At 41.0% G+C, this 27,683-nt stretch overlaps 4 protein-coding genes and 1 pseudogene across 7 annotated transcripts; 2 read left to right on the forward strand and 3 right to left on the reverse strand.

Annotated features, from left to right (window-relative positions):
* LOC8058619 (probable serine/threonine-protein kinase PBL6) lies at positions 1,834–9,243 on the reverse strand. Its single transcript, XM_002450919.2, has 2 exons — positions 9,019–9,243; positions 1,834–4,018 (listed from the first exon to the last, which is right to left on the reverse strand). Exon 2 carries the CDS (start codon positions 3,971–3,973, stop codon positions 1,922–1,924), a length of 2,052 nt encoding a protein of 683 aa, XP_002450964.1. The 5' UTR covers positions 3,974–4,018; positions 9,019–9,243; the 3' UTR covers positions 1,834–1,921.
* On the forward strand, positions 5,610–7,668 carry LOC8058620 (annotated as a pseudogene).
* Positions 17,352–18,537, reverse strand: LOC8061720. The gene is made up of 2 exons (XM_002450920.2): positions 18,127–18,537; positions 17,352–18,048 (listed from the first exon to the last, which is right to left on the reverse strand). Exons 1-2 carry the CDS (start codon positions 18,268–18,270, stop codon positions 17,485–17,487), a joined length of 708 nt encoding a protein of 235 aa, XP_002450965.2. The 5' UTR covers positions 18,271–18,537; the 3' UTR covers positions 17,352–17,484.
* On the forward strand, positions 18,625–19,317 carry LOC8058621. Its single transcript, XM_002449652.2, has 4 exons — positions 18,625–18,640; positions 18,805–18,828; positions 18,946–19,023; positions 19,107–19,317. Exons 1-4 carry the CDS (start codon positions 18,625–18,627, stop codon positions 19,298–19,300), a joined length of 312 nt encoding a protein of 103 aa, XP_002449697.2. The 3' UTR covers positions 19,301–19,317.
* On the reverse strand, positions 22,081–27,174 carry LOC8061721 (serine/threonine-protein kinase PBL13). 4 transcript variants are annotated; one of them, XM_021461524.1, is made up of 4 exons: positions 27,044–27,174; positions 26,495–26,794; positions 26,269–26,423; positions 22,081–24,502 (listed from the first exon to the last, which is right to left on the reverse strand). In XM_021461524.1, the coding sequence occupies exon 4, from the start codon at positions 24,440–24,442 to the stop codon at positions 22,367–22,369; it is 2,076 nt and encodes a 691-aa protein (XP_021317199.1). In that variant the 5' UTR covers positions 24,443–24,502; positions 26,269–26,423; positions 26,495–26,794; positions 27,044–27,174; the 3' UTR covers positions 22,081–22,366. The 4 variants fall into 4 exon arrangements, with proteins under 4 accessions (XP_021317199.1, XP_021317201.1, XP_021317200.1 ...); XM_021461526.1 differs by having other exon boundaries at positions 26,278–26,423; positions 26,495–27,166; XM_021461525.1 differs by having other exon boundaries at positions 26,269–26,419; positions 26,495–27,165.

Raw genomic sequence — 27,683 nt, forward strand, 5'->3', positions numbered from 1 at the left:
TTGATCTTCATTTCTTAGAAGGAGGTGGCTAAGAAAGTTTAGTTGATGCCTCTAATGCCTCTTTTTGTGCTCTCTTGCTCAATTTGAGCTACTTTTTGGATCTAGGGTTTCCCCATGAGAGAGAGTAGAATAGCTAGGTATGGACTATATTTGCTCAAATGAGGTTGCTTAAGATGGTTAGATGATGTCTCTCCTCTCTCTTTTTCTATGTTTTCTTCTCTAATTAGTGAATCCAAGAAATATATATGTAGTGGTTTCCATGAATGGTGTTTCCATGCTTAGAAAGAGGGAGAAAGATAAGTTTTCTTTTTAGTTTTTTAAATTATATTGTTTAGGATGTTATTTTTTATATAAATTTGATTTAATTATGCAATATGCATTTTTCATGTACGAGGTTGCTTAAGATGATGCCCCTCCTCTCACCATTTCCATGTTTCCTTCTCAAATTTATTTTAGTGAATCAAGGTATATATTTAGTTGATTCCATCAATGGTGTTTTTCTACCTTGTCAATTTGATTTAGTTGTTAGGTGTTATTTTTTGAATTATTACTTACGATTTTGTCTTTATTTTTAATGTTAGCTCCGAGGTCTACAAATTAGATAGATATACAAGTGGAAGATTTTCATCTTCACAGGTTGTTGTTTGAAATGTTAGATGATAATGTAACCTTATGTATAAAGTAACAGTATATATATAAATCAATTGCATGTTGCAATAGTTGACATGATCTCTAGGCTTTAGTAGTTTCAATATTATGTGTGTGCATATATATATATATATATATATATATATATATATATATATATATATATATATATATATATATATATATATATATATATATATATATATATATATATATATATATATATATATATATATATATATATATATATATATATATATATATATATATGTGTGTGTGTGCATATATATATATATATATATATATATATATATATATGTTGTATGTACATATTAAAATATAAAATGAAAAATAGGATCTGGTGGGAAAATTTAGAAATTGATGGGATATTTAAAAATTTTAACACAGGCGGTTATGTAATGATAACCGCCTATAGAAAATACATTTCTACAGGCGGGTGGCATAACTGAACCGCGGTTCTAGGTTACCCGCCTGTGGAAACTCTTGATTTCCACAGGCACCCAGCGCAGACGGTTCTCCAATCCGCTTGTGGAAAGGGGTTGGGAACCGCATGTATAGTGGTTCTATGTATATACATGACACAATAAGAATAAAATTTTTACTTAAGAATACAATAACTAGCCCACCGTAAAAACTTCACCACAATTGGACCGTAGAACTTGCAACTATGAATTATTCCAATTAATTATAAAAAAACATAGATCTAAAGCTACAATAAAAACTTTGTACTAAGCATATCATATTATATATTCACTGTGTAGATCTACTCATTTGGAGTCGAATAAAATTTATGTTTTTTGTATAATTTTCTAAAGATTCAGCAAAAATAAATAAAAAAGAAAAAAACAAAATCACCGTCCAAAACTGTTTGGGTGGTTATTTGACCGGTTTTAGAAAGTTCAAGAAGTAGAAGATCTGATTTTATAGTTTGGGAGGAGGGGGTGTAAAGTAGTCCACCCTCAATAATTAGAGGGGTTACATAAACTTTTTCTAATTTTAATTTATAGAAGGTTCTATCAGCTGATGCCATTGTTATGGGCATTGTTTGCGGAGTGTTAAAGAGAGCTGGATGCCATAGTCGCAGCCTCGCAGGCATTGTTTTAGCAAGCGAACATATCATATATATATATATATATATATATATATATATACAATTCTGACATCTGGAAGCATAAACAAGTCTAGAGAAAACATTGTATGAAAGAAAAAATGACAACATCACATATCCTAGTTGGATTCGCATTGTTTAGAATTAGCTTGTACGTATAGGATCAGTGCTGGAGATTCGTCGATATCCAAACAAGTGACGCATCAGGTTTGGTAGCTTTGGCTCCAATGGCGCTGCAGCTGTAGCCGTAGTTTCAGTTACATGTGGAGCTGCGCTCGTGCCCGGCTTGCAACATCTCCTAATCCTGCGTAGTTCTTCCGCCACTTCCTGCATTGTCGGCCTCCTGGCCATCTCGTCTGCATTCAAAATAGTACACCTCAGTGCCAACCTCCCCATCTCTTCAAGAGCAGCAATATCTTGTTCAGCTGTTATATCCTTATCAAACATTGCCTTCCCACTGTTATCCTTTTGGTAAGCCTCGGTAAATTCGACAATAAGCTCATCAAAACTAACACTGTTTTCCCTACTAACGAGTGCCAATAAAACACCGCCAAACCTGAATACATCGCTTTCCAGATTCATCAATACAGTCTTATAACGAGATGGGTCACTGTAAAGCACCTTTTCAAGAAGAACGCTATTAATTACACTCTGACCAGCATTACTTCCACTGTCCATGATAAGCTTAGAAGACCCTGAAAATTCTGTGAGCTTTGGTACAAAGTTATTATGGAGAAGTACAGTGGATGCTGAAACACTACCATGTCCAATTATACCAGTTTCTGATGAATGTAGGTATTGTAATGCTTCTGCAGTCTTAATTGCAATCCTCAGACGTAGATCTAGTGGGAGATATTCTTGGCTACCCAGAATGTCCAGTAAACTACCTTTATCAGCATACTCATATATAAAAGCTAGAGTTTCGGCTTCCAAGCAACAACCCAAAAGCTTGATAATATTATTCTTGTTGGCAATTTGAGAAAGGACAATCCCTCCGTTGATGAATGCCTCTTGAGAGTCTGTGTCATGAAATTTCCGGACCGCCACCACCGTGTTGTCCTCAAGTGTTCCTTTATAAAACTTAGCTGACATACCTCCACTGAGCATATGTGAGTAATTATCTGTGATTTCCTTTAACTCCGCCTTTGTGAAATTTCTTACATTGCTGAATTCTGATACAATCTTAGCATTGCTAGCATTTCTTTTGAAAAAGCTACCACTCTTCTTAAGCTGTGGTTTCTCTTGCTTGTCTTTTGTGTGCCATGAATGGTATGTTGACAAAATGGATTGCGAAGAAGCTTCTTGTCTGCACTTCAGATCTCTTTTAAGCACCCGAAGACGTTTTTCCACATGATTCATTTCAGGGCGATTTTTAATGTCAAGTCTCAGGCACGCCATTGCTAGATCCACAATTTCTTCAAGAATCTTAATAGTATTCTTGTTTGCTATTGATGGATCAAATAGTTTCCTCAACCCTTCCCCCTTTGCACATTCAAAAATTCCAATGAGATTCATATCACCTTGTTTTACTCTTTTCCGAGTTACTAATTCCAGGAGAACTATTCCAAAGCTATAAACATCATTCCTCGGAGTAAGTCGTCCTGTATGCATCAATACAGGATCCATGTAATCTATACTTCCTATTACCTTGCTAGCATATTGAGTGATTCCACCCAAAAGAAGCCTTGACAACCCAAAATCAGATACTTTGGCTGTAAAATTGTCATCTAGAAGTATGTTGGCCGGCTTAATATCACCATGACAAATAAGGCTATCAATTGATAAATGCATAGAGTGCATATAGCTCAATGCATCCGCACACCCTATAGCAATACCCAATCTTATATCCAAGGGAATTGCAGCACTGCTACTGTGCAGTATGTCGTCGAGGTTTCCCTTAGGTACATACTCAGTTACCAATGTTAGAGTACTTTTACCCACACAACAGCCTATGAACTTCACCACATTCTTGTGGCTCATTTGACTATGGATGCTTACTTCTTCCATAAACTCTTTCCTCAAATTTTCACGGATATATCTCTTCACTGCAACTACATAGTAGTGATCATCAAGGACCCCTTTATAGACTTCTCCAAATCCTCCCATCCCGATAAGTGTGCCATAGTTGTTAGTAATTGCTTCAATCTCATCTTCGGTGAAACTCATCCTAGTCATGAACTGAATGTTTGAATCCATGCCAACAAAACACAGATCCTATAGTCCAAAATGTCAGTATAGACCCTGCAAGAAAACAACTTATTAAATATCTCAGTATGGCATTGTGTAACAGTAAGAAAACATGTTTTTGTAAAGCACACTTGAAGGACATGATTTTGAATGGAGGGAGTAAGAAAATCTCAGTATGGCATTGTAACAGTAAGAAACACATGTCTATAGGATTTTCGGGCTATAGAATAATAGTCCCTCCATTCAAAATTATTAGACGTTCTAGCTTTTTTAGATACATAATATATATCTATTAAACCAGAACGTGTAATAATTTTGAATGGAGGGAGTACTAATTCATCAACATATGGTTTTCTCTACTAGCCAAAATATAAGAGGACATAGTATATTAGAAGTTTGTCTGTTTAGTACTCACAAATAATCAAAGTTACTTATTATTGCACACTCCCTTTGTTTGCTTGTCATTTCTTTAATGTTATATATCCATACAGGTACTATGTACTCCCTACGGTTACAGAAACAAGTCATTTATTTACGACAATACTCCTTCCATACCAAAATAGTAATAAGAATATTTTATGCATGGAAAAGTAAAAATTTTCAAACTTTGACCAATAATTTGTCAAATTATGTACAACCATAAGACATAAAACTTGCATAGGTTTGTATCCGAAATACCCATGAGATGCTATTGTTTTTAGAAATGACAACATAACTGTAAGAGAAACTAAAAGTCAAAATAGGCGTGCCATCTGTATGGTCATGTAAGATTCAGGTGTAGATTTGTACTGGAAAATAATAGCAAAACTCACCAATTCTGAGGATTTTAGGAGCACATTATACAAGTTATAAAAAAAGCTATTTGTGATCAGAGATATGCATCAAATACTTTACAAAAGTTAAATATGTCAATTATTTATCCAATTTTGATGAACTTATATCTACTGCACTTTTTAAATCTCTGTCCATTTCTATAGTTTTTCTCTCTATATAGCACTTCATATGTCTTGAACTTGCATGTACACCTTAGCTTAAGTATGGTGATTCTAGTTGCAAACTATAACTTATGATATTCTGAATTGGGACAAAACAAGATCGAATATAATAACATGTTCTCACTACAACACGTACTTTAATTAAAGACATTTTTGTTAAAGGCATCTTTCTTAAATTGCCTTAATTTCTTTTTATCTAAAGGCATTTTTATGAAATGGCCTTTAAAACTATTTTTTTAAAGGCTAAAATAAAAAAAACGCCTTTAATTATCTGAGCATTAGAGGCATATTTCAAAAATGCCTTTAATTATATGAGCATTGGAGGCGTTTTTCAAAATGTCTTATATAGTCTTTGGTACAACCATACAAGCATGTAGATTGACTTTCATTTAGGCCTGCTACTCGGTCACAGAGAGACACGGGCTTAGAGCAAGTATTATGGTGGGCTGTAAGCTGGCTAAATGCTGATGTGGAGAAGAGAAGGGAGGAGAGAGAGGAGAAGCAGGCTGTAAGCTTACAGCCAGCTTAGACACAAAAACCAAGAAACTTTGTGAGAGAGATAAGTGGGCCATGTATTAATAGTGAATAGCTAAAGGCTGTAAGTTACCTTACAGCCAGCAAATGGACTGTATTATTAAACTTGCTCTTATCACACGCACCGATTGGGCCTTATCCTGTACCCACGAGAGAGAGAAGGCATCCTGTACACCCGTATCCAATCGTTCCCCAAAATTGCGACGCAGCTCGCGACGGTCCTCTCGTCTCCGCCATCGTGGGCTATACTTTTCTCTCATGCCGTCTTATTACAGGAAGGGAATGAGAGGCTTTTCTACAAGCTGCTTATTGACAATGTGGAGGAGTTACTTCCTATCGTCTACACACCAACTGTAGGCGAAGCCTGCCAAAAGTATGGATCCATTTTTAGTCGTCCTCAGGGTCTTTATATCAGTTTGAAGGAGAAGTAAGTTTTTCTTTATGGATTTTTTTTGTCTTCAGAATGCCATTGCCTGTTCAGGTTCATATGGTGTTTTATTTGGTCGTGCAGGGGAAAGATCCTTGAGGTGCTGAAGAACTGGCCAGAGAGGAGCATTCAAGTTATTGTTGTTACTGATGGTGAATGGATTTTGGGGCATGGAGATCTCGGATGCCAGGTATGGTAGCATCTTGTTCTAGGTGTATTGAGCATTGATGACAAGCAATCTCCCAGGCTTTATGCTGATTGAGATAGCATCTATTTAGGGAATGGGGATTCCTGCCAAACTTTCCCTTTACACTGCCCTGGGAGGAGTTCGTCCATCTGCTGTAAGCTTTTCATATCTACCTTTGTGCTGTTATTCAGACTGCTTTTTTCTTGATACATAAATGATATCAATAATGTTGTAGTGCTTGCCAATCACATTGGATGTTGGTACAAATAATGAGGAGCTGCTTAATGACGAATTTTACATTGGCTTGAGACAAAGAAGAGCCACGGGCCAGGTTGGTGTAACAGGACATCAACATGTTCTTGTTTTCCTATCTTGTTCTAGTTCAAACTGAAGTCCTTAATTAGTCACTTTTGTACTACTCAGGAGTACACTGATTTTCTGCAAGAATTTATGAGTGCTGTGAAACAAAACTAAGGGGAAAAAGTGCTCATTCAGGTAAGGCACATACTCCATACATTATCAGAGCTAAGTTTGGAATAGAAATTTATGCAGCTGGCAAATGAGTAATCCCAGACTTGCACTTCTATATCTGAGACACTATTACATCTTTACCTGACTATTGTTTATCATGCAGTTTGAGGATTTTGCCAACCATAATGCTTTTGATCTCCTTGCAAGATATGGCACCACTCACCTTGTATTCAATGATGATATTCAGGTAGTATTATTTGATGCCTTATAACTTGTTTGCCAAGTGACTTACTGTGCCATATTTACAAAATAAGATTAAATACAAGTTGGCTTATTAAAAAGTGATTTCTTAAATTTGTAATGTTTATATATTGCAGGAACAGCTTCTGTGGTTCTTGCTGGGCTTATTGCAGCCCAAACACTACTTGGTGGTTCATTGGCAGATCACACTTACCTTTTCCTGGGTGTTGGAGAGGTCATTTTTTCTGTGACTCTTTTATAGGCATTTAATTTCAAGCTAGTCTTTGTATGTTGATTTCTACGGTATTGGTATATAATAAAATACCAGATGTAATGTACTGATCTAACCCTCTTTATTCCAAGCGTGTCATGCTATATATTTGATAAGGTAAACAACAACATTCCTGTTTACCTTTTTTTCCTTATTAGAAACGTAAACCTATGTCTAGTAATTCTTGTCCAAATCTTGTGTATATACCTTCACTCATTGGGACATGTTTGGTTTCAAGCAGGAGCAATTGACAAGTGAGGACAACAGACATGTATATAGCTGGATGTGGGCATGTCATTTTCAAGCAGGAGTAACATAATTTGGTTCCTGAACATTGATGGCCAGTAGTGTGGCAACATAGTATATTTAGATGGATTTATACTTACATATGTATATATATAGCTGTGATGTGGACACTCTTATAAAAGGAGAAAGAAACTTGCATCAGGAATGGGGACCTAGACATCAGGACTTGGAACATCATTTGAATTGACTATTTTTCAACCTTATTGATTGTGTTTGGTTACAAATATAACTGTGTATAGCCTGAAAGGTTAAATGTTTGGATCATGTTGTTAACGTTTATTTTCATTGGTTAATTTCTCAATGGATGTTGCTGTTTTGATTACTAGCAAATTTCTACATATGATTTGGTTTTGGAGGCATTTTTAATAATGCCTCTATCAGTGTTTGAAGGCTTATACAGAATGCCTTTAAAAATTATTATAGGCAGCTACAAAATGCCTTTATATGTTGATATTGGAAGGCGTTTTGAAAAAAATGCCTCAAAAGACTTTTTAAGTCCAGTTTATAGCAGGCATTTTTAAGTATGCCTAAAAAAATTTTTTTAAAGGCATTTTTAAACGCCTTCTATAAACAGCCATGATGTAGTCTTCTGGGACAGAGGTAGTGTCAGTATCGCTCCTTCAGAGGTTGCCAACCAGGAGCAACACGGACTGGTGGTACCTCGAGTAGGCTCGTGACACAGAAGGCCAAATACGTGTCCCTGGGGCGCCAGAATGGATTCGAGTGCTTGCAGACCCTATTTGGGCTCAGCCCGTGTACCTTGCGCTTCATGTAGGAGAAGAATAAACAAACAACCAAAAATTTTGTATACCAAGGCCTTGTTTAGTTCTTAAAGGGAAAAATTTTACGACACTATAGCACTTTCATTTGTTTGTGGTAATTATTGTCCAATTATGGACTAATTAGGTTCAAAAAATTTGTCTCGTAAATTCCGACCAAACTGTGCAATTAATTTTTATTTTTATTTATATTTAATACTCCATACATGCATCTAAAGATTTAATGTAACGGAGAATTTTAAAAAAAATTAGGTTTTAGGATGGAAGTAAATAAGGCCCAGGCTGTGAAAGGGCCCAATGGTTAGAAGAGCCTTAGTATAGCACCTTATGTTTCGACTCTTTGTGGGAGCAAATATTATTTCAGGATTTAATGGTGAATTTGCCGATCCAGTCTTCAAAGGTGCTCCTACCTTTCTTTCCGTTTCTAACTAAAAAAAACTTTGTACCAATCCTAAATCTTATTATGAAGCATCCAAACAGCTACATTGTATTGCTGTATGGGTTTGTCGTATTGGTTCACGAGGAATACTAAAGCAACAAACACATAGATGTTCCAGTGTCAAGATTACTGCCTTGTGTTCCTCCATTATTAGTGGAACTAGAAGATCCAGATCCCAAAATTCTTCATATGCCGTCATGCATGTTTTCCGATAAAATTATTCTCAAGAAACTCTCCCAAGCAATTTGGTTTTGTAGCTATCATATCATATCATATCACAACCATTCTCAAGAAACTCTTTCCCAAGCAATTTGGTTTTCTAGCTATCATATCACAACAAGAAATAAAAGCAAGACACCACAGGAATGTGCGATGATGCATGGAGACCAGGGAGAGCGTGCACACCTGACACTTCAGTGATGAACGCCGGCAGAGAGTTCGCGACCGACGAAGCTTGCCGCCGTCAACGCCGCCCCAGACATGTATCCGTACGTCGACGGCCGGCGAGCAGCTAAGCTTTCCCAAGGCTCTCCAGAACACGTAAAAAACACCCATCTCTTTTATCATTATCAAGAAGCTAGCGCCTTTGCAAGTTGCAACTGCAGGGAGTTGTTGTCACGGTACCAGTTGACTTCGCGCGCCAATGACGACAAGTGTTTGTTGATCAAAGTATATACTTATACACAGAATTAGTTCGTGGGTCACCTTATGAGGATTGTTTATATTTATTTAGTGCAGCGCGATGCTCGGAAAACCAAGGCCATGGTGACGGACTGACCATGCAGTATTATTATATATTCCAGCCGCGTTTGTTGCTGGAACTGGTATATATATATAATAAGCCTAAACGCGGTGTACAGAAAATCCATGCATCCACCGTCCCAAACCGCTAGCCAGTAGGAGCATATGTCATCTTCCTTAGAGAAGAAGCCTCCGGCCATGTCTTTTTTCTAATAATGGAACTATTTTACTTGTCATATTCAGTTCGAGACTGAGGTTAGTTGCACCTAAAATCTAAAACCTTTTCAAGATTTTCCATCATATTGAATCTTGCGGCACATGTATAAAGCATTAAATATAGATTAAAAATAACTAATTACATAGTTTGTCTGTAAATCATGAGACCATTTGAGCCTAGTTAATCTATGATTGGACACTAATTACCAAATACAAACGAAAGTGATACAGTAGTCAAATGCAAAAAGTTTTTGGATCTAAACAAGGCCTGAATAAGTGGTAGATACATGACGTGAGAGACGAGGGTGCAGGGGATCGAGAGATTTCACAATTTGGGATAGGACCCGTGGGACTTAAAGCGTTTTAACATCTAATCTCCCTACACCTTAAAAAGACCATAACTCATCTACCCAATGACATTAAGTCTTGATCTTTGCTCATAAATCCGTGTCTAATACAAATCATCCTCCACTTGGAGCTCATGTGCTACATCCTATCCGGTTCCAATATGAAGACCAAATCCACATGCCCGTGTCCAATATGAAGTCCTTGGAACTCATGCGTTGAGTACTGAGGTTATTAGGTTTTTATTATTTTCTGCAAATCGATCGCCATAGATGGGGATAAAGATTCATAGCTCCAATGCAACACATAGGCATATCTTGTTCAGGTAAAAAACTAAATAGGTCAGCCATGCGTCGCTTTCTCATTAGGGCAATTTGGGAAGCACAGATTTGCGCCACCGCCAAGCCCTTCCTCATGCCTCCTCTACCCGGCCACCGCCAGAGCTCAATGGAAGAGGTTTGTCATAGGGCAAGGATGACGGTGGTTGGGTTTTCTTCTTCCCTCCCTCTCTCCAATGGGACTCCTGTGCGGGCTACGAGATCTACATGGGGGCAACAACCAATGTGCGGGCTACGAGATCTACATGCGGGCAGCAACCGATGGTACAAATTCAGCACCTAAACTTTTTCGTCACTGCAGAGGGAGAACTGGAGCAGGCTCACGCCCCCATCTGACCCCTCTGCTCCGACGATCTCGACATAGTTGTTGAGACCCTCAAGGAGCTGCAGTTGCACACCCCGGTGGCCCACGCCCTTGGGAGCGACCAGCTCCTTGCCTTCGACTACGAGAGCCTAGAGTACCAGCTTGATGCCTACTTGGGACCCTGATTGTCCCAGGAGGACTTGCGGTGCCTCGCTTTCTCGTTCAACAACATCATGTTGCAGCTTTGCCAGAGGAGAACCATTCTCTTCAGTAAGCCTTACTAGGAACGCCCCGACAATATTTCTGTTTGGAAAAAGTCTACGTAACCTCCCAAACTATCAAGGGTGGACTACTTCACCTTCCGAACTATAAAACCGGATATTCTACCCCCTGAACTTTCAAAACCGGTCAAATAACCCCCTAGAGTGGTTTTGGATGGTGGTTTTGTCTTTTCTTTTTTATTTATTTTCCGCTAAATCTTTGAAAAATCATAATAAATCATAGAAAAATCATAAAATGAAAATTTCAATTTTGTTGGACTTCTGATGAGTAGATCTACACAGTGAATATATAATATGGTATACTTTAGTATAAAGTTTTTGTTGTAGCTTTAAATCTATATTTTTCTGTAATTAAATCGAATAATTGATATATGCAGTTCCTATGATCCAATTATGGTGAAATTTTTATGGTGGACTCATTATTGTATGCTTGAATTATGGTAGAAGTTTCATACCCAGTGGATCACGTATAACTTAGTTATCAATTTATTTAGCTTTATTCTTGTTAAATCTATGTTCTGTTTATAACTAAGTTATACGTGATCCAATGAGTATCAAATTTTTACCACAGTTCAAGCATACAATAATGAGCCCACCATAAAACTTTTACCACAATTGGACCACAGGAACTGCATATATGAATTATTCAAATTAATTACAGAAAAACATAGATTTAAAGCTACAGCAAAAATTTTGTACTAAAGTATATCATATTATATATTCACTGTGTAGATCAACTCATCAGGAGTCCAACAAAATTAAAATTTTCATTTTATGATTTATTACGATTTTTCAAAGATTTAGCAAGAATAAATAAAAAAGAAAAAGACAAAACCACCCTTCAAAACCACTCGAGGGGGTTATTTGACCGGTTTTATAGTTCGGGGGTAAAGTAGTCCACCCTAGATAGTTTGGGGGTTATGTAGACTTTTTCCATTTCTATTTGGACTGCGCAACGCTGTGGGATCATCGATCACCTTGCGGCGCGACACATGTGTCGGTATTTCTTAATGTTTACAAAGAGAATCCGCAAACGTACGGAATTATCGTTATCGCTTTCACCAGATGGTATTCAAGGTATCGTATTTTCACGGGAAACAGAGGTATTTTTTCTAGTTAATTCATCCAAGGACAACACAAGGGGTAGAGTTGGAAAGGGTAGAGACGGACTCCTATGGATTTTGGATCAATGAGAAGATAAACTTTACTTGTATTTGCTTACTTCGGGCACCAACATATACTTGGTCTGCCAAGTACTTTCGTCTATAGCTCTACGCCATATCCGAACATGAGAGATTACGAAGGACGAATAGGGTTGTCACCACCTGCCACCTACCCCTCAACCGTGGGATACGAGGCATAGCCTAAACACCACATCTACGCTAGCGAATACTACTCTAGCGTCAACTAGGAACATCTATCTTTACCAGGAGTCCTCTACTAGAGCATCCGCCATAGGGACGGACGACAAACCCACAAACAAGTAAAAGTATAGCTTAACTATTCAAAGACTTGGAACTATAAGAATCACGTGGTGACTGTTGACATCTTCTTCCTCCTCAGATTGTCTATTTTTCGGTGGACGTTCGAGGAACTACACTACATACATCTTTCTACACCGACTGTGGTCCACGACTTCGAGCAACTTACCATGAGTTGGAATAGAGCCACCGATACCTTGAATGCCTCCTCAAATACATCTCTATTCTCCAATTGGTTAAATTTAATCTCATTTCCGTGTGATTAGTATATGGTTCATGAACATTTTTGCTGCTAATCTGAGTAGTAGTAAAATCACACATGTGCACATATTTGTCATCACAAATTTGCTACTATTTTTCTAGATTAACTTTAACATGAAAATGCCTAAATTCCTAATGGATCTTTGTCAACAAATAGTTCAAATTATCTCTCAAAAAACAAATAGTTCATTTTTTTTTCTAAAATATACTTTTATTTATATTTTATTAAAATTTTTGAATTAGAATCTAGCCTACCAGCCAAATAATTTTACCAAGTGATTCGATTCATCACTGAAAATATTTCTTGAGAGAATTTGGATCTAAAACGTCTTTATGGAAATCTAGACCCTTGCCAAACACATACTAAATTTTTGCTACAACCAAAGTCACGTTAGGTCATGGTCGAATCTTAGCTAAAGTAGTAATGTTCTAAGAGCAACTCCATCCCAACATGTAAATTGAGCCCCTATTTTATTTCATTTGCATGCTGGGCTGCATAGAATAGGGGCCCAAAATCACTCCTACTCCAGCCCAACTACCTATCCACTGTCGTTCCTCAGAAAAAAAATCTCTCGTTCTTCACCGACGGCCGCAAGCGACGCGCGCGCTCCGTCCTGGGCGCCGGCGCCGACGCAGCGTTCTCGGGCCCGCCGGACACGCCGCCGCGCCGTTCGCTCGTCGCCGTGCCGTTCCTTTGGGAGGAGGCGCCCGGGAAGCCCAAGGAGGCGTCGCCAACGCTGGCCCCGTTCCCCAAGGCGACCACTCCGGCTCCAGCTCCGGCTCCGGCTGCTGCCAACGGTGGCCCCGTTCGCCAAGGCGACACTGGCGGTGAGCACGACAGCAGCGGCCACGCGCGTCCGCTGCCGCTCAAGCTGCCCCCGCGGCTGCAGCTGGTGTCAGCGTCGTTCGCCAAGACCGTGTCCCCCAAGCCCAAGGAGGCGCCGCTGTGGCCTGGGGTGCCGCGCCGCCGCCGGAAGACTGGATTTGGCTAATCTAAATTCTCTATTCAAGTTGATGAACTCTGGTAGACAATCAAAGAAACACCGAGAATAGCGGATCGGGGTCTTTGTCCCTGTCTGAATTGGTCCTTTTCCCTGCAAGAACCTGATGGCTGGAGATTTCCCTGTGCTGAATTACTTCTATGATATCTCTGTTCCTCAGTGTTGAATTGCTATTATGATATCTGTTCTGTTCATCGTAGTGTTGGATTACTGCTATGAAATAAAACAGCAAAAGCTAGTTGGAAGTTTCGCTTTCACCTGATGGCTGTAACTTGAACCTGAATCTGCTGGCTATCTGGACCAATGTGTATACACCTGATTGCAAACTTGAGTGCTTCCTTGCTTTGGTGTGGCGATGATCATATCAAGTCACCTGATTGCAAACTTGAGTACTGTTAAATGAATTTCACTTAAATGTGCTTCTTTGGATCTAGGCATATTCTCCTGATGATGACTGCATTTGCTTTCAGTTGCATGTGGTTATCTTTGCTCGGTAGTTGTTTGTATTTATTTTCTTGTTTACATTAGGGGGTAGTGTAGGTGGGTGCTTAACACTGCCAATGCCGGTCCCAAGCCCGGATAAAAGTGGAGGGGGCACGGTTGAATGGTTAACAGTGGAGTCTCTAAATTATGTAATATTAATTTAACTATGCCAGCTTCTGTTGTGTATAAGGAAACTTCTCTCTTCTTATATGCAAGCAGAAATTCCCTTTTATCAGCTCTTATGGTAGTAATAGTCTAATAGATTATGGTTGGTCTCTAATGCAAAATGTATCATCTGTACAAGTGGCTTATTTGGCATCAATCTTCTTTTCCAGCAACAGTGACAGAGAATAAAATGACTAAAAGGATTGTCCTGATTTGGAAGTATATCCAGAAGCATATCCAAACACTGCTTGACTATCTCGGCCCTATATATTTGCAATGGCAACATACAGTTCAAAGATGAAATGTGCAAGGTCATGAAAATTGGACTGCTCTGTGTATCGGCCCTATATATCTGATCTTGAGAAGTTCATTCCAGGTAGCAGTTAGCTGGGTCTGAAACACAGCATGGTGATTGCTAAAGCTTGTAACTGTAGTAGCCTTTTACTCTGAATGAGAAAGTGCTGGCTGCTGTCAATTTATCTCTGGCATTTTTTTATGTTCATGACTTTCCAGGTAGCAGCTAGCTAGGTCTGAAACACAGCATGGTGATTGCTAAAGCTTGTAACTGTAGTAGCCTTTTGCTCTGAATGAGAGTGCTGGCTGCTGTCAATTTGTCTCTGACATTTTTTTATGTTCATCACTTGCTAGTCCCATCATGGGTGGGGTTCACTTTCATTCTTTTGTGCCTATTTCTGACCCAATATTTTCCACCTGGTTCTGGTAAGATACTTTGGAACATCTGAATTTCTGGACTAGAGAAGCTGCAACTGTACAAAATTTTCAGGCAAGAAATTTCACTTACAAGTCCTTTGTGTTGCGAGTTCAAGTGTAGGGCGCCCCACTGAAAGCCCTAGTTTGGTTTTGGATAATTGATGAAACCCTAGTACTAACCTCCATAATAAGTGTGTGTAGACTTAATGAGGTTAGTATATGCCAAGTGATGGAGCAAGTGATGATCATGGTGATGATGGTGATGACCACAAGATGATCAAGTGCTCAACTTGGAAAAGAAGAAAGAGAAAAACAAAACTCTATGGAGATCAAGGTGAAGGTATTGCTTAGGGTTTTGGTTTTGGTGATCAAGACGCCATAGAGGGTGTGATCACATTTAGGATAGATAGCCGTACTATAAAGAGGGGAATTCTTTGGCTAAGCGGTTATCAAGTGCCACTAGGTGTCATTGTTCATGTGCATGCATTTAGAACCTAGTGAGCTAACTTAACTCCTTCGAAGAAAATGATTGTGAAAATGCTAACACACGTGCACTTGTTGGTACACACGTTGTGGTGTTGGCACACTTTGAGAAGGAGGTGGAGTTTGAAGAGTAGAGAGAGGATGGGTTCCTCAAGCTCGGGGATTCGGCGCTTTTCGAGAAAATGAAGTGCATTTTTTCTATTGCGCCGGTGGGAAATTTAGAGAAGTCGCGGGAGTGTTTCTCACCGAGAAACACTCACCGGACGCTGGCTCAGAGGCACCGGACGCTGTGTCTGAGCGTCCGGTGTGCAGGCTGCCTGGCCCAGCTAGGGTAAGGCACCGGACGATAGGCACCGGACGCTGGCCTGTGCGTCCGGTGGTCCGTGTCCGGTGTGAGGTCCGTTTTGCAGACCTCTCTGGGTGTGAGTCCGGTGAGCACCGGACGCTCAAGGTGCGTCCGGTGGCTTGCGTCCGGTGACCGTGCGAGTTTGCGGAGCTCTCTGCGCATGGGTCCGGTGTGCACCGGACGCGTCCGGTGGTAACTTGCTCCGCGTCCGGTGCACTGCAGGTTACCGTTAGACTCTGACACGCGGCTGACGTTGGAGCACCGGACGCAGGTGTTGAGCGTCCGGTGCCCCTTTAAGAGCGTCCGGTGACCCCGAGTTAGACCCAGTGAGAGAGCCAACGGCTCTATTTATTTGAGGGGCTATAAATACGTGTTTGGCCGGCTTGGGGCTCACTCTCTTGGCATTCTTGACTACTTGACATCCTTGTGAGCCTAAGCAAACACCTCCCACTCATCTCCTTCATAGATTATACATCTTTGTGAGATTGGAAGTGATTCCAAGTGCATTTGCTTGAGTGATTGCATCTAGTGGCACTAGGGGATCGTTCTAGCTGCGGTTTTCTTGTTACTCTTGGTGGTTGCCGCCACCTAGACGGCTTGGAGCAGCGGAGGAGCTTTGGCACGAGTTGGTGATTGTTCGTGGCCATCTCCCGATGATTGTGAGGGGTCTTGTACCTTCCCCGGTGGAGAGCGAAAGGTAACTCTAGTGGATTGCTCGTGTCATTGAGCTACCTCACTTGTGGGTAGGTTCTTGTGGTGTCCTAGTGAGGACGAGGTTCGTGCTACACCTCTTAGCCACCGAACCACCAAGTGTTGGTCGACACAACGGGGACGTAGCGTGCCGGCAAGCACGTGAACCTCAGGAGAAAAATCGGTGTCTCAATTGTGTTTGATTGGCATTCTCCCGGTGCTTGATTGTTTATATTGGTGATTGGTTCATCCCCTACACGGCGGTATAAATATCTCATCTTATCTTTACTTACCGCAAACTAGTGTAATTAGTTTAGTTGCTTACTTTGACTTGTGTAGCTTAGTTCTCTAGTGTAACTTGTAGAGACTTAGTTCTTGTGTGCATAGAGATCTTAGCAACTAGAATTGTTGGGTAGGTGGCTTGCAAACACCCCTTTAGAGCTAGAGCAAAAAGCTTCGCTTTGTTATTTACTAACCTTTTGCTCTAGTGAGTTTGTAGAATTTTTAAATAGGCTATTCACCCCCCCTCTAGCCATATTAGGACCTTTCACCCACCATAAATGATCTCAGACAAGATCACAAGAACATACCTACAGTATGGCAAATCTCCATAATAGGGATGTCATCTTGGATTCTTCACAGGTTTAACAATAAAACTAGGAGAGGCATACAACACTTCTTAGAAATCTGCCTTACAGATTTCACAGATTTAACAATAAAGCTAGGGTCTGTTGAAAAACAAATAGAAACAATAAAACTCAGCTCTGACTACAACCAACAAACAAAGAGGAACACTGCCATGCTAATCAGAGGCAACAGATCCCTGATCCAAATAATTCATTCCAGTCCCAGCACATCATTCTCAGTTAAACATGGAGTAATTGTAGGATGAAAGAACCAAATTAATTGTAGGATGCAAGATACATACATCATTCTCAGTTTGACTAAGATAAAGTACTATGAGAAATATAGATAAATACAGAGGCAGACATAATTTAACATAAGTGACTCCACTCTCACCAAACCTACACTGCACTCTCATCACTAGCCGTCTCGCCTACACTAGCACTCATTGCCTTCACAATGTTTGCTCTCTTTGCCTTCACGTATGCCCTTTGATCATCATCCATTGTTGTGACATCACAAAACATAATTTTTTGCTCCTGCTCCCACTGCAGCCACTCCTCCTCCATCTTAAGCTTGCGCTGCTCAAGCATCATATCCTTCTCCCACCTTTCTTTCTTCATCATATGTTCCTCGGTCTTCATTACCAATAAATTTTGCATCATATCCTTGTAGTCGTCATCTCCTTCATTCTTTTTCAGCTTCTCTTTGGATTGCTTTCTACCCGGAGGTCGGGCTTTCTTGGCAGAAGGGATTGAAGAGGTCTCTTGGCCTTGGGCGCTTGACTCATCGTTCTCTTGTTCAATTCCTACCGAAAGGTTGAGCTCTCTGGACTTGGCCGGCTTCTTGTTGGCTTCAAGTGTTGATTCGAACTTCTGAGTGTGCCTCAACGTGAGCCAACACTGTTCGAATTGACAATTTTTGCCATTCGCTTTTCTGGCATACCTTGCGTGGGCTTCCAGCAGCTGCAACAAATATCAAGTGCATGATTAGATATATAGGAAGGACAAGATATGGGATGAACCAAGTGCAAGATCACTTACATGCTCTTGGTATGGAATGCCGCTTGGATGACAACGCTCGACCTCCTCGTAGTAGCCTTGGAATTTCATACACTCCTTTAATATGATCCCAAAGCGATGCTCGAGTGAATTGGGAGTCCTATCGGACTCAAAGTTCCTGTTCATGTGAAAATCATTTGCGATCCTCTCCCAATAAGTTTTTCCTGGCTGCTGATTCCCTATGATAGGGTCATTGCTGATATGAATCCAAGATTTGCAAAGTTGGATATCTTCAAGATTAGTGTAGTTGCTGCCTCGCTTTGATTTGCAGCCAGTACTTGGAGTGGCATCCTCCCGCACTTCTTGCTGCCTCGACAATTCTAAATCATCATCCACTTCCTGTGTCAAAATGTTTGTGAAATATCCACTTCCTGGTGCACTTGAAGCCCTTGGTTGCTGCAAATAAATATACAAAAATATGAGTAATCAACAGCCAGATAGGTCCAACAGATATGTCAATTTCCAAAAGACAATGTAAACATGCATCCACTCAAGTGTAAAGCATGATATAAAATCAGAAAAGAATCAACAGTCTGACTTGCAAACTGCACTGCAAGTCTGCTACTGCAAGGTAGAGAAGAAATACACCTAACCTAACACTGCAAGTCTGCTACTTGCAAACTGCACTGCAAGTCTGATTAGTTGCCTTATGTGCTTCAGGTATTACTGACATTACTGTAGTTGGTAAGTTCTCAATCTGAAATGTTGCCTTATGTGCTTCAGGTATTTCACATTTATTCTTCCTTAGAGATTAGAACTATTGTATGGTAGTATTCTAATTTCTAAATATGTTAATTGCAGTTATTGACGACAAACCAAAGGAGTCTGTCCCAGATCATGATACTCAAATGTCAAGCATTAGATGGCATCTCTCAGAAGGTTTTGTGGTGCCATTTGACTCATCACACTCACCTCTTGTGCTGTTTCTTACTGCAATGTGGATATCCATTGCTTCTGTGCAGGCGGATTTTCGGAGTTTAAATTGATGGAGCGTCTTGGGGAAGGGCAGAAACCAACAGCTATCATCGGGGAAGTCGCTGATGAGTGGAACTTGGACTTGGTTGTGCTAAGCATGGAGGCAATACACTCAAAGCATGTCGATGGGAATTTGCTTGCTGAATTCATCCCTTGTCCTGTTCTACTGCTCCCGCTCTGACATGGACATGGAGCTGATCTGCATGTCATGTTTTTTGAGCCAAATGGTTTGTTTTTCTTTGAAGATGTAATTCCCGCAAATTCCCTGGATATGAAGGGTTGATCAATTATTGTGAGGACAAACATTGATCAATTAGCTCAACTCACCGTGTAATCAGGCGTCCAATGGTTGGGGCTAAAGTCGTCGCCGGCGACCTGGTAGACTTCTGCTGGTGATGTTGTGATTCTGCCGGCGTCCCAGGTGGCGGCGTGAGGCTCTGTGAAGCTCAACGCGCGAGGACGTGTAGGTGGGGCGTTGGGGAGCCGACGAGGTAAGCCGCCGCTCGGAAAAGGCATCCTGCCACCACTGCGGCCACCGCTAGGAGAAGGCATCCTGCTGCCGCTATCGTCGCTGCCGGGGGAAGGAAGTTCTTGGCGACGAGGTAGGTTGGCATCGAGAGAAGACAATGTGGCAGGACAGGAATGCGGCGCGACGAACGGACGACGTCGCATGGTAGACACCGTCGGACGGGGAGGCAGCCCGCCTCCGGAGAATCCTCCTGATGACGCGCTACCGTCCATAGGCGACACCGGAGAATCCTCCTGAAAATATCTGTGCATATTATAGAACAAAGAAGTCTCACTCTCACATATATGAACATAATTTACAGTTTGAGAGACAGGAAACACAAGATAATTCTAAGACAGGAAACACAAGATAATTCTAAAACTAACTACTGATAAAGTTTGCAGGCCAGAAAGAATCAATTGGTACATACTCCTGGAATTATGCATATCACAGTCTCAAAATTAAACAAAAAGGATCCTACAGATAACTGCTGCTATTTGAAGGAGCATGGAACTGACCCGATCGGCGAAAAGATTCTTCTTGTTGCTGCTCCTGAAGAGAGCAAGTTGGAACTCCTCATATTCAATGGTACGCAGTTCTAGATATTCAGAATCACATGGTGGCAGGCAAAAGTGTTTGACGCAGGCAGTTGGCAGTACCTTGTGAATTAGGCCATCTTTGATTATGGAATAGCTTATCTTCTTGTAGAGCTCATAGAGGGCCTCCACTTCATTGACAGAAACTGCAACAAGTATGAAGAGGCGAACAAACAAAAATTAGAACAACCAAGAATTAGAATAAGGTGCACTGGAGTCTGGTTCTTGTTGTCCTCACCTGACTGGCGAGGGGAGGTGCGCGGCCAGGGGAGGTGCACGGCAGGGCGGTGCTAGGGCGGCCAGGGGAGTCTGCGCGCGAGATCGGAGATGGAGCCGGGAGGACGACGCAGGGACACGAGCTTGCGCTAGGGTTGGCCGGCGGTGCTAGGGTTCGCCGGCGGCGTGAGGGCTCGCATGGAGGGGAGAAGGCGGTGGAAGGGCGGCGCGGTGGCCGTGGTGGCGTCGGGGGCGCGGTGGCGCGGTGGCGTCGGGGGCGTCGGGGGCGCGCGGTGGCGTCGGGAGCGTCGGGGGCGCGCGCTGGCGTCGGGGGCGTCGGGGAGGGGAGAGGATAGGAAGCTCCGGTTGCTGGGGCCTCCAACTAGAATTTGGGAGCTCTCCTAAAATGAGAGCCCAAGTAGAAGGCCCACTGGAGTTCTCAAACTCCTAAAATTTAGGATGGAGGCGGAGGCCCATTGGAGTTGCTCTAAGTAGTAATGTCTGAGTTCCGACTGCTACCAGACCATTGGCCCTGATCCGAGTGCAAGCCATGTCTCGCTTATTTACTGTGAGAGTAAAATACTAATGGCTGGCAGATTCAGAACATAGCTAATATAGATCTTGATTCGTGGATCTAATGCAACAATTAAGATGATGTAAATGGACTACCAATTATATTAACTAGTCCATCAACCCGTGTGCTCCGCACAGACTAATTTTGAGATACTTAATCAATAGAAAATCCTGTTTAAGTAGTTCAGTTGAGTATGTAAGGTCTTGTTTAGATCCAAAAACTTTTTGGATTTTGACACTGTAGCAATTTCGTTTTTATTTGACAAACATTATCCAATTATGGAGCAACTAGGCTTAAAAGATTCGTCTCGTGATTTACAGATAAACTGTACAATTAGTTATCTTTTTTATCTATATTTAATGTTCTATGCATATGCCGCAAGATTTGATGTGATGTTAAAGTTTTGGGTGTATCTAAACAAGGTCTAACTAACTGTACAGTGATGCTTGGAAAATCTGTTGTAATGTAGGCCACCAGCAGTCCATCACTGACTGCAGATGGATTTGCATCAAAGGACGTATAACACTGTAACTGATTCATGAAACAACTGTGAATCCTTCTCCAATAAGAAACTTGCTCATCTATTCTCTCTCCAGAAAAAATGCTTCCCACGCTAACAAACAAACAAAGGCCTTGTTTAGATGCACCCAAAAATCCAAAACTTTACAAAATTCTCTATCACATCGAATCTTGCGGCAATTGCATTGAACATTAAATATAGATAAAAAAGATAATTAATGCACAGTTTACCTGTAAATCACGATACAAATCTTTTAAATCTAGTTACTCCATAATTGAACAATGTTTGTCTAATAAAAACAAAAGTGCTACAGTATCAAAATCCAAAAAGTTTTTGGATCTAAACAAGGCCTAAAAGAATGGCACAACATTGTGGCTTAAATCTCTCCGTTAAATAGAGAACAGGGGCACTTAGGAATTTAGAAATCTGTAGGTATTAAATCGAACAATTTTCAATGAACCGAGGCAGTGATATGATAGTCTTGGTAGTTTTGATACTACCAGATGCGTGCGAAAGACAATGCTAAGGAAGGGTTAAAAAAAAGACATACTTATAAACATGTTAAAGGAAACGGCGCTACCAAAACTGAACATGAACATAATTACATAAAGTACCTACATCTGTTAGCAGAAACAAATTCAGATAGACAAAAAAAAACAAATTCAGATTACATCATGTGCTAGACAAAATGAGGAGCAGATTACATCATATTGCAAGTTCTGATGCAATAATTGCAAATCAAATTGCCGCGCATGCAAGATTGCTGATAACGATACAATACAACACATCATTCACAGTATGTACACGATTGCTTATGGTCAATCTCTAATATCTTAATCAAGTGGCCTGTTAGATTTAGTGCCTTCAGCTCTGGCGATATGAGATGTAGAAACAGTTTTAGATACCAGTGTAGTTCGCTCTGAAGAGCACTTCTTCCAAGATCTGGTAATTATTCGAAGGTGTTCTGCCACTTCTTTCATTGTTGGTCTCTGATCTATTTCCTCGCAAATACACTTCAGCGATAGCCTCCCAATCTCTTCAAGAAGAAAAATATCTTCACTATGAGCTGCAATATCATCATCAAAAAATGCCCTTCCACTGCCATCTGTCAGGCAAGCTGTGCGGAATTGTGAAATGAGGTCATCATGATCGGCGTAAAATACAAAGTTCTTCCTACTAATAAGCGTCAAGAGAAGGACACCAAACTGGTACACATCGGTTCTCACTTTTAGTGACACACAGTGATCGTGAATTGGGTCATTGTAGAACCCGCTTGATGGAAGCTGATGACTAGTAATTGCATCGCTGGCAATAATGTTACTCTCCTTGATAAACTTCCTTGCCCATGAAAAGCCAGTGAGCTTTGGCATGAAATTATCATCTAGAAGTATCTTGGATGGTACAACATAACCGTGTCTGATAATACCAGCTCCTGAGGAATGGAGGTATTCTAATGCTTCTGCAATTTTTACTGCAATCTTCGTACGTAAATCTAGTGGAAAGTGTTCATGCCCGTCCAGAACATCAGATAGACTACCTTTAGCAGCATACTCATACACGAAAGCCGGGCAATCAGAGCAATATCCCAAAAGTTTGATGATGTTCCTATGGAATATTTGAGACAGGATCATCCCACCATTGATAAACGCTTCTTCAAAGCCCTCTAGTACTTCAGAAAATATTCTCACTGCTACCACTGCATTGTCCTCAAGTGTTCCTTTGTAAACTTGACCTGAAGTACCTCCGCTGAGTCGATACGAGTAATTATGTGTGACTTCTTTTAGCTCCTCCTGTGTGAAAATTCTCACATTGCTGGGTTCTGACTGAATCTTAGAATTGCTAAGGTTCCTCCTGAAAGAGCCCAAACTCTTCCTAATCTGCATCTTAGAATTATAGGTGGGCATGATCATCTCTTGCTTGTTGTTTTTGCGCCATGAATGGTGTGATGCCAAAATTGATTCTGAATAATTTTCATGTCTGTCCTTTAATTCTTTTCTAAATATCCGAAGGCGTTTGACCACATCAATCATCTGAGGACGCCTATAAATGCTCAGTGATAGGCATTCAGTTGCCAATTTCTTCATTTCTTTAAGAATCTTCATGTTGTTCTCATTTGCTATTGCAGAATCAAATATTTCTCTAAACCCTTTACCATTTGCAGAGCCTTTGTTGACATATCCGATCAGGTTAATGTCACCTTTTCTTACCCTTTTTCTAGCTATTAGTTCACAGAGAACTAATCCAAAGCTATAAACATCACTCCTTGGAGTAAGACATCCCTCTTGAAGATATATAGGATCCATGTACTCTATACTTCCTTTTACAGTCGTAGTGTACCGAGTGATGCCACCAACCAGAAGCCTTGAAACTCCAAAATCCGTTAATTTTGCTGTCAAATTGTCATCTAGAAGTATGTTGGCAGGTTTAACATCACCATGACAGACAAGGTTTCCAAATGATAAATGCATTGAATGCATGTAGCTTAATGCCTCTGCACATCCAATAGCAATACCCAATCTTACATCTAAAGGGATCAAAATTTCACTGTGGTGGAGTATGTCATTGAGATTTCCTTTGGACATATACTCCATTACAATCATGAGAGTATGTTCCTCAATGCAATAGCCTATGAGCTTCACCACATTCTTGTGGCTAATTTTACTATGGATACGTACTTCTTCCATAAACACTTCTCTCAAATCTTCATTGATATATTTCTTCACTGCTACAGGCTCATTGTCATCGTCAAGGATTCCCATATAAACTTCTCCAAAGCCACCTTTTCCGATAAGAGTGCTAAAGTTTCTAGTAATTCTTTCAATCTCAACTTCTGTAAAAATCTTAATGTTGCCATTGATGTCAGCTTCATGCTTTATCTTATCATGGCACTGTGTGAGATTTCCAGTCATAATCTTATTTACTGCAAGTTGTGGTGTATACCAAAGCACATTTGCCGCAATGCTTAGCACCTGTGATTGACAAAAAAAATTATATAAATAAAAACTGAAATTATCAGTAACATTAGTAAGACTTTTTTTGAAATATGTTGTTAGGCAGGATAAAATTAATTTACTCAGATCTTCTGTAAATAGCACATTTAATTTGTTTAACAGTTGTTTTTGGCACTTTATTATCTCTATGGGTCATCTTTTTTAACAATTCATCTGGTGAACAAGAAAGATTGTCTAGCCTACTGATCCGAGAATAGAAGCTCAAGACTAAAGGAATTAGTCATCGGCTGTGGAATCAGTTGTTCTAAACTTATTTTTATAGAAAAAATAGCAAATCTCACAAAACCGGGTATGTAGAACAAAATTATTACACAAAGCCACATGTTTGTATTCTTCTGCAGCAAAAATAAAACATTGTCATGGACATTTATAGTAACACAGAGCCACATATTTTAGCACCCTCCATCGGAGCAAGTTTACAAACTAGCATCGAGGTGGCTTAGAACTGAACTGCCACATTGGAAGGAGGACAAATATCATGTTGGAGTAGAGTGCACAGATTCAGTCAATACAGTGTGAATGAAGCATCTGAACACAAAAATATTTAGCACACACATCATGAAGGAAAAAAAAAGGTTGATGGAGATGCTTACGAGTACAACAGGGATGTCGGTATCCATGGTTGTACCTGCTGTGCTGAAGCATGCAACTAGGAGGAGAGGATAAGGATGGATGTTGGACTATCATTGTTCAAACACTATGGCTCAATCCAATCAATTCCCCATGTTAAGATACAGATTTGCTCATTTGCATAACCCCCAAAATAATTGGGAAAAAAACGTCAAGTGAACAGCACAAGCTCACAGAAATATGCCTAACTATAGGTCAGATAATCCAAGACAAACTCTTTCTAAATTCACCCAAAACAAAGACCAAAAATACCTTTTATTGGCCTATTCAAGTTCACATGTCCAGAGTTCACTGCAAGTTCACACAGCAAGCTGCAGACGTTGGTCTTCAGTAGGGATGAAAACGGTACGGATATTTTCCGACCGTATTCGAGACCGAATTCGTTTAGAGGGGTCCAGATCTGTCCGTATCCGAGTCCGAATATCCAACATCCGATACCGTATCCGTATCCGAATACTTAAATCGTATATTTATGATGTCGACATCCAATCATATCTTATCCGACATGATTGACATTATCCGTATTCGAATCCGAATCCGACCAGAAATATGAAAACAAATATGATATCAGTGATATCCGTCCGTATCCGATCCGTTTTCATCCCTAGTCTTCAGCACCATGGAGCTGCCCTCCCCCCCCCCCCCCCCCCTCTTTCTATGTGAGAAAGACAAAGAAAGCATCCAGTAGGTTTCCATCCTTTCGATGTGCGATGGCAGCAGCCTCAGGCCATTTCAGTGTCCCTGTGTGTACCCGCTTGGAATCATGCCTTTGTGCTAGTATGAACACATCCATGTGGCTTAATTTGTGCAAAAGAGTACTACCAACACAAGTGTTCTGCCTCACATATCGCCATATACATGGTGTTCTACGAATTTGCTCAAAACAAAACATAACCCATGTATATCATTATCACCCCAGTCCAGTAACCAGTAATCCAGAAAGGTAACTTCATGCAGACCAATTATTCACAGCAACACTACCTACAGAAAGCCATGTGCCAACCCGAAACAAATTGAAGGATTTCTCGCACATAGATCTCCTCTAAACTCAGGAGTCATGGAAATAAAACAACCGGTACTGGAGGTAAACATACCGTGCACACCTCGGTGTCAGGCTTCCCCCTCCTCAACGCCGGCAACGGCCGCAAGGAACTTCTCCAGCCGGGCGACGGCGAGCTGCTTTCTTTTCTCCCCTCGATCTCAATAGAGCTTCACCAGCCAGTGCTGCAATGACTATTCCTGTCCCTGCCTGGAGCGAAAGGAACCTTCATAGGTAAGTGAGGGAGATTACTTATACAGGCTTGAAATGCGAGAGCTGACCATGACTTTAGGCAGATCGAGGCTGTGGTGGAGCCGTGGAGTGCGACGGGGAGCGAACCCACGTGGCAGAATCAGTCCTTTCGCTTCGAGAATGTGCCCAGAAGCAGCTGATTGGTTGATTTGTCCGCCTTTGGAATGAGTCAACTAGCCAAGCGATTTTTTTTTTTTTTCAAGAAGAGGAATTTTCGCGGATGCAGCAGCGATGCCATGCCTGGAGATCAGCCGCAGCGCGCAGGACGCTAGTCAAAGTGTCGGCAGCAGATTCAGATTGCGACTGCACGGCGGGCTGCTGGCATCAAACTAGCAAAGGACATCAGGAAAAAAAGAAACCTAACAGCGGACAAATGATTGTACTACTACACACGGGGATTCGGTCAAGAGCACATGGAGGAATGGAACAGATTCCAGAGTTTTTCAGAAGGCTTTTCCCTGAAGCCTGAAATCTTGCACTGTACTAGTAGAATGCAAGAACTGAAACGTCGTTTCTCCAGTCACTAGACGAAAGGGAACGGAGGGAGGGAGAGAGGCAGGCAGGAGTAAACTAGGTACCCGTGGTTGCTTCCGCAATCGAGGCCGGAGGCGAAGGCGGCGCCGGCTGGTGGGGCCGCGGGCGGACAGCCATGGAGGCGGCGGCAGCCGCCGCGGGGCGCGGTCGCCTTCGCCTCGCTGCTCCGGCGGACTCTGGTGAACGGATGGGCCGCAGGACGAGCGACGGTGGAAAGCGAGAAAGGGTGGGCCGGGCTTCTGAGGTCGTCACTTGGCGCTGGCCCAGCCCGGAATAATTTGACCTATCGGCCCGTTCTCTCTTTTTTTCCTTTATTTAGCTATAAAAATATAGTATGGATACTATAGAGAACTAGCAAAAAGTTTGCCTGTTTTTAATACTATAGACCAAACTACCAATAATGTGGTGAGCTATTTTTTATTTAATTTTTTTGCTTTTACCGGTCTAAAATGAGTAGAGAAGTAATTGGGTGGACTTAGGATAGATAGCCGACTATCAAGAGGGAAAATTACGGTTATCTCTCAGTTCAAGTGCTTCTAGGTTTACATCTTGAGCATATGCATTAGGATCTAGTAAGTGCTAACTTAACTTCTTTGAAAAAAATATTTATGAAATGCTAACACATATGCACAATGATGGTATACGCTTGGTGGTATTAGCATATTTAGGAAGGAGGTAGAGCTT

This window comes from Sorghum bicolor, chromosome 5 (genome assembly GCF_000003195.3).
Source record: "Sorghum bicolor cultivar BTx623 chromosome 5, Sorghum_bicolor_NCBIv3, whole genome shotgun sequence".
Classification (NCBI taxonomy): domain Eukaryota; kingdom Viridiplantae; phylum Streptophyta; class Magnoliopsida; order Poales; family Poaceae; genus Sorghum; species Sorghum bicolor.

What these genes read in the sequence shown, in the direction of transcription:
- LOC8058619 (XM_002450919.2), bottom strand. Translation starts at nt 3,973, where the DNA reads ATGGATTCAAACATTCAGTTCATGACTAGGATGAGTTTCACCGAAGAT.
- LOC8061720 (XM_002450920.2), bottom strand. Translation starts at nt 18,270, where the DNA reads ATGAACAGGAACTTTGAGTCCGATAGGACTCCCAATTCACTCGAGCAT. An exon ending in GCATTCCATACCAAGAGCAT is followed by an intron (nt 18,049 to 18,126) that starts GTAAGTGATCTT and finishes TATTTGTTGCAG; the next exon opens with CTGCTGGAAGCCCACGCAAG.
- LOC8058621 (XM_002449652.2), top strand. An exon ending in TACTGACATTACTGTAGTTG is followed by an intron (nt 18,829 to 18,945) that starts GTAAGTTCTCAA and finishes TGTTAATTGCAG; the next exon opens with TTATTGACGACAAACCAAAG. An exon ending in TAGATGGCATCTCTCAGAAG is followed by an intron (nt 19,024 to 19,106) that starts GTTTTGTGGTGC and finishes GCTTCTGTGCAG; the next exon opens with GCGGATTTTCGGAGTTTAAA.
- LOC8061721 (XM_021461524.1), bottom strand. Translation starts at nt 24,442, where the DNA reads ATGACTGGAAATCTCACACAGTGCCATGATAAGATAAAGCATGAAGCT.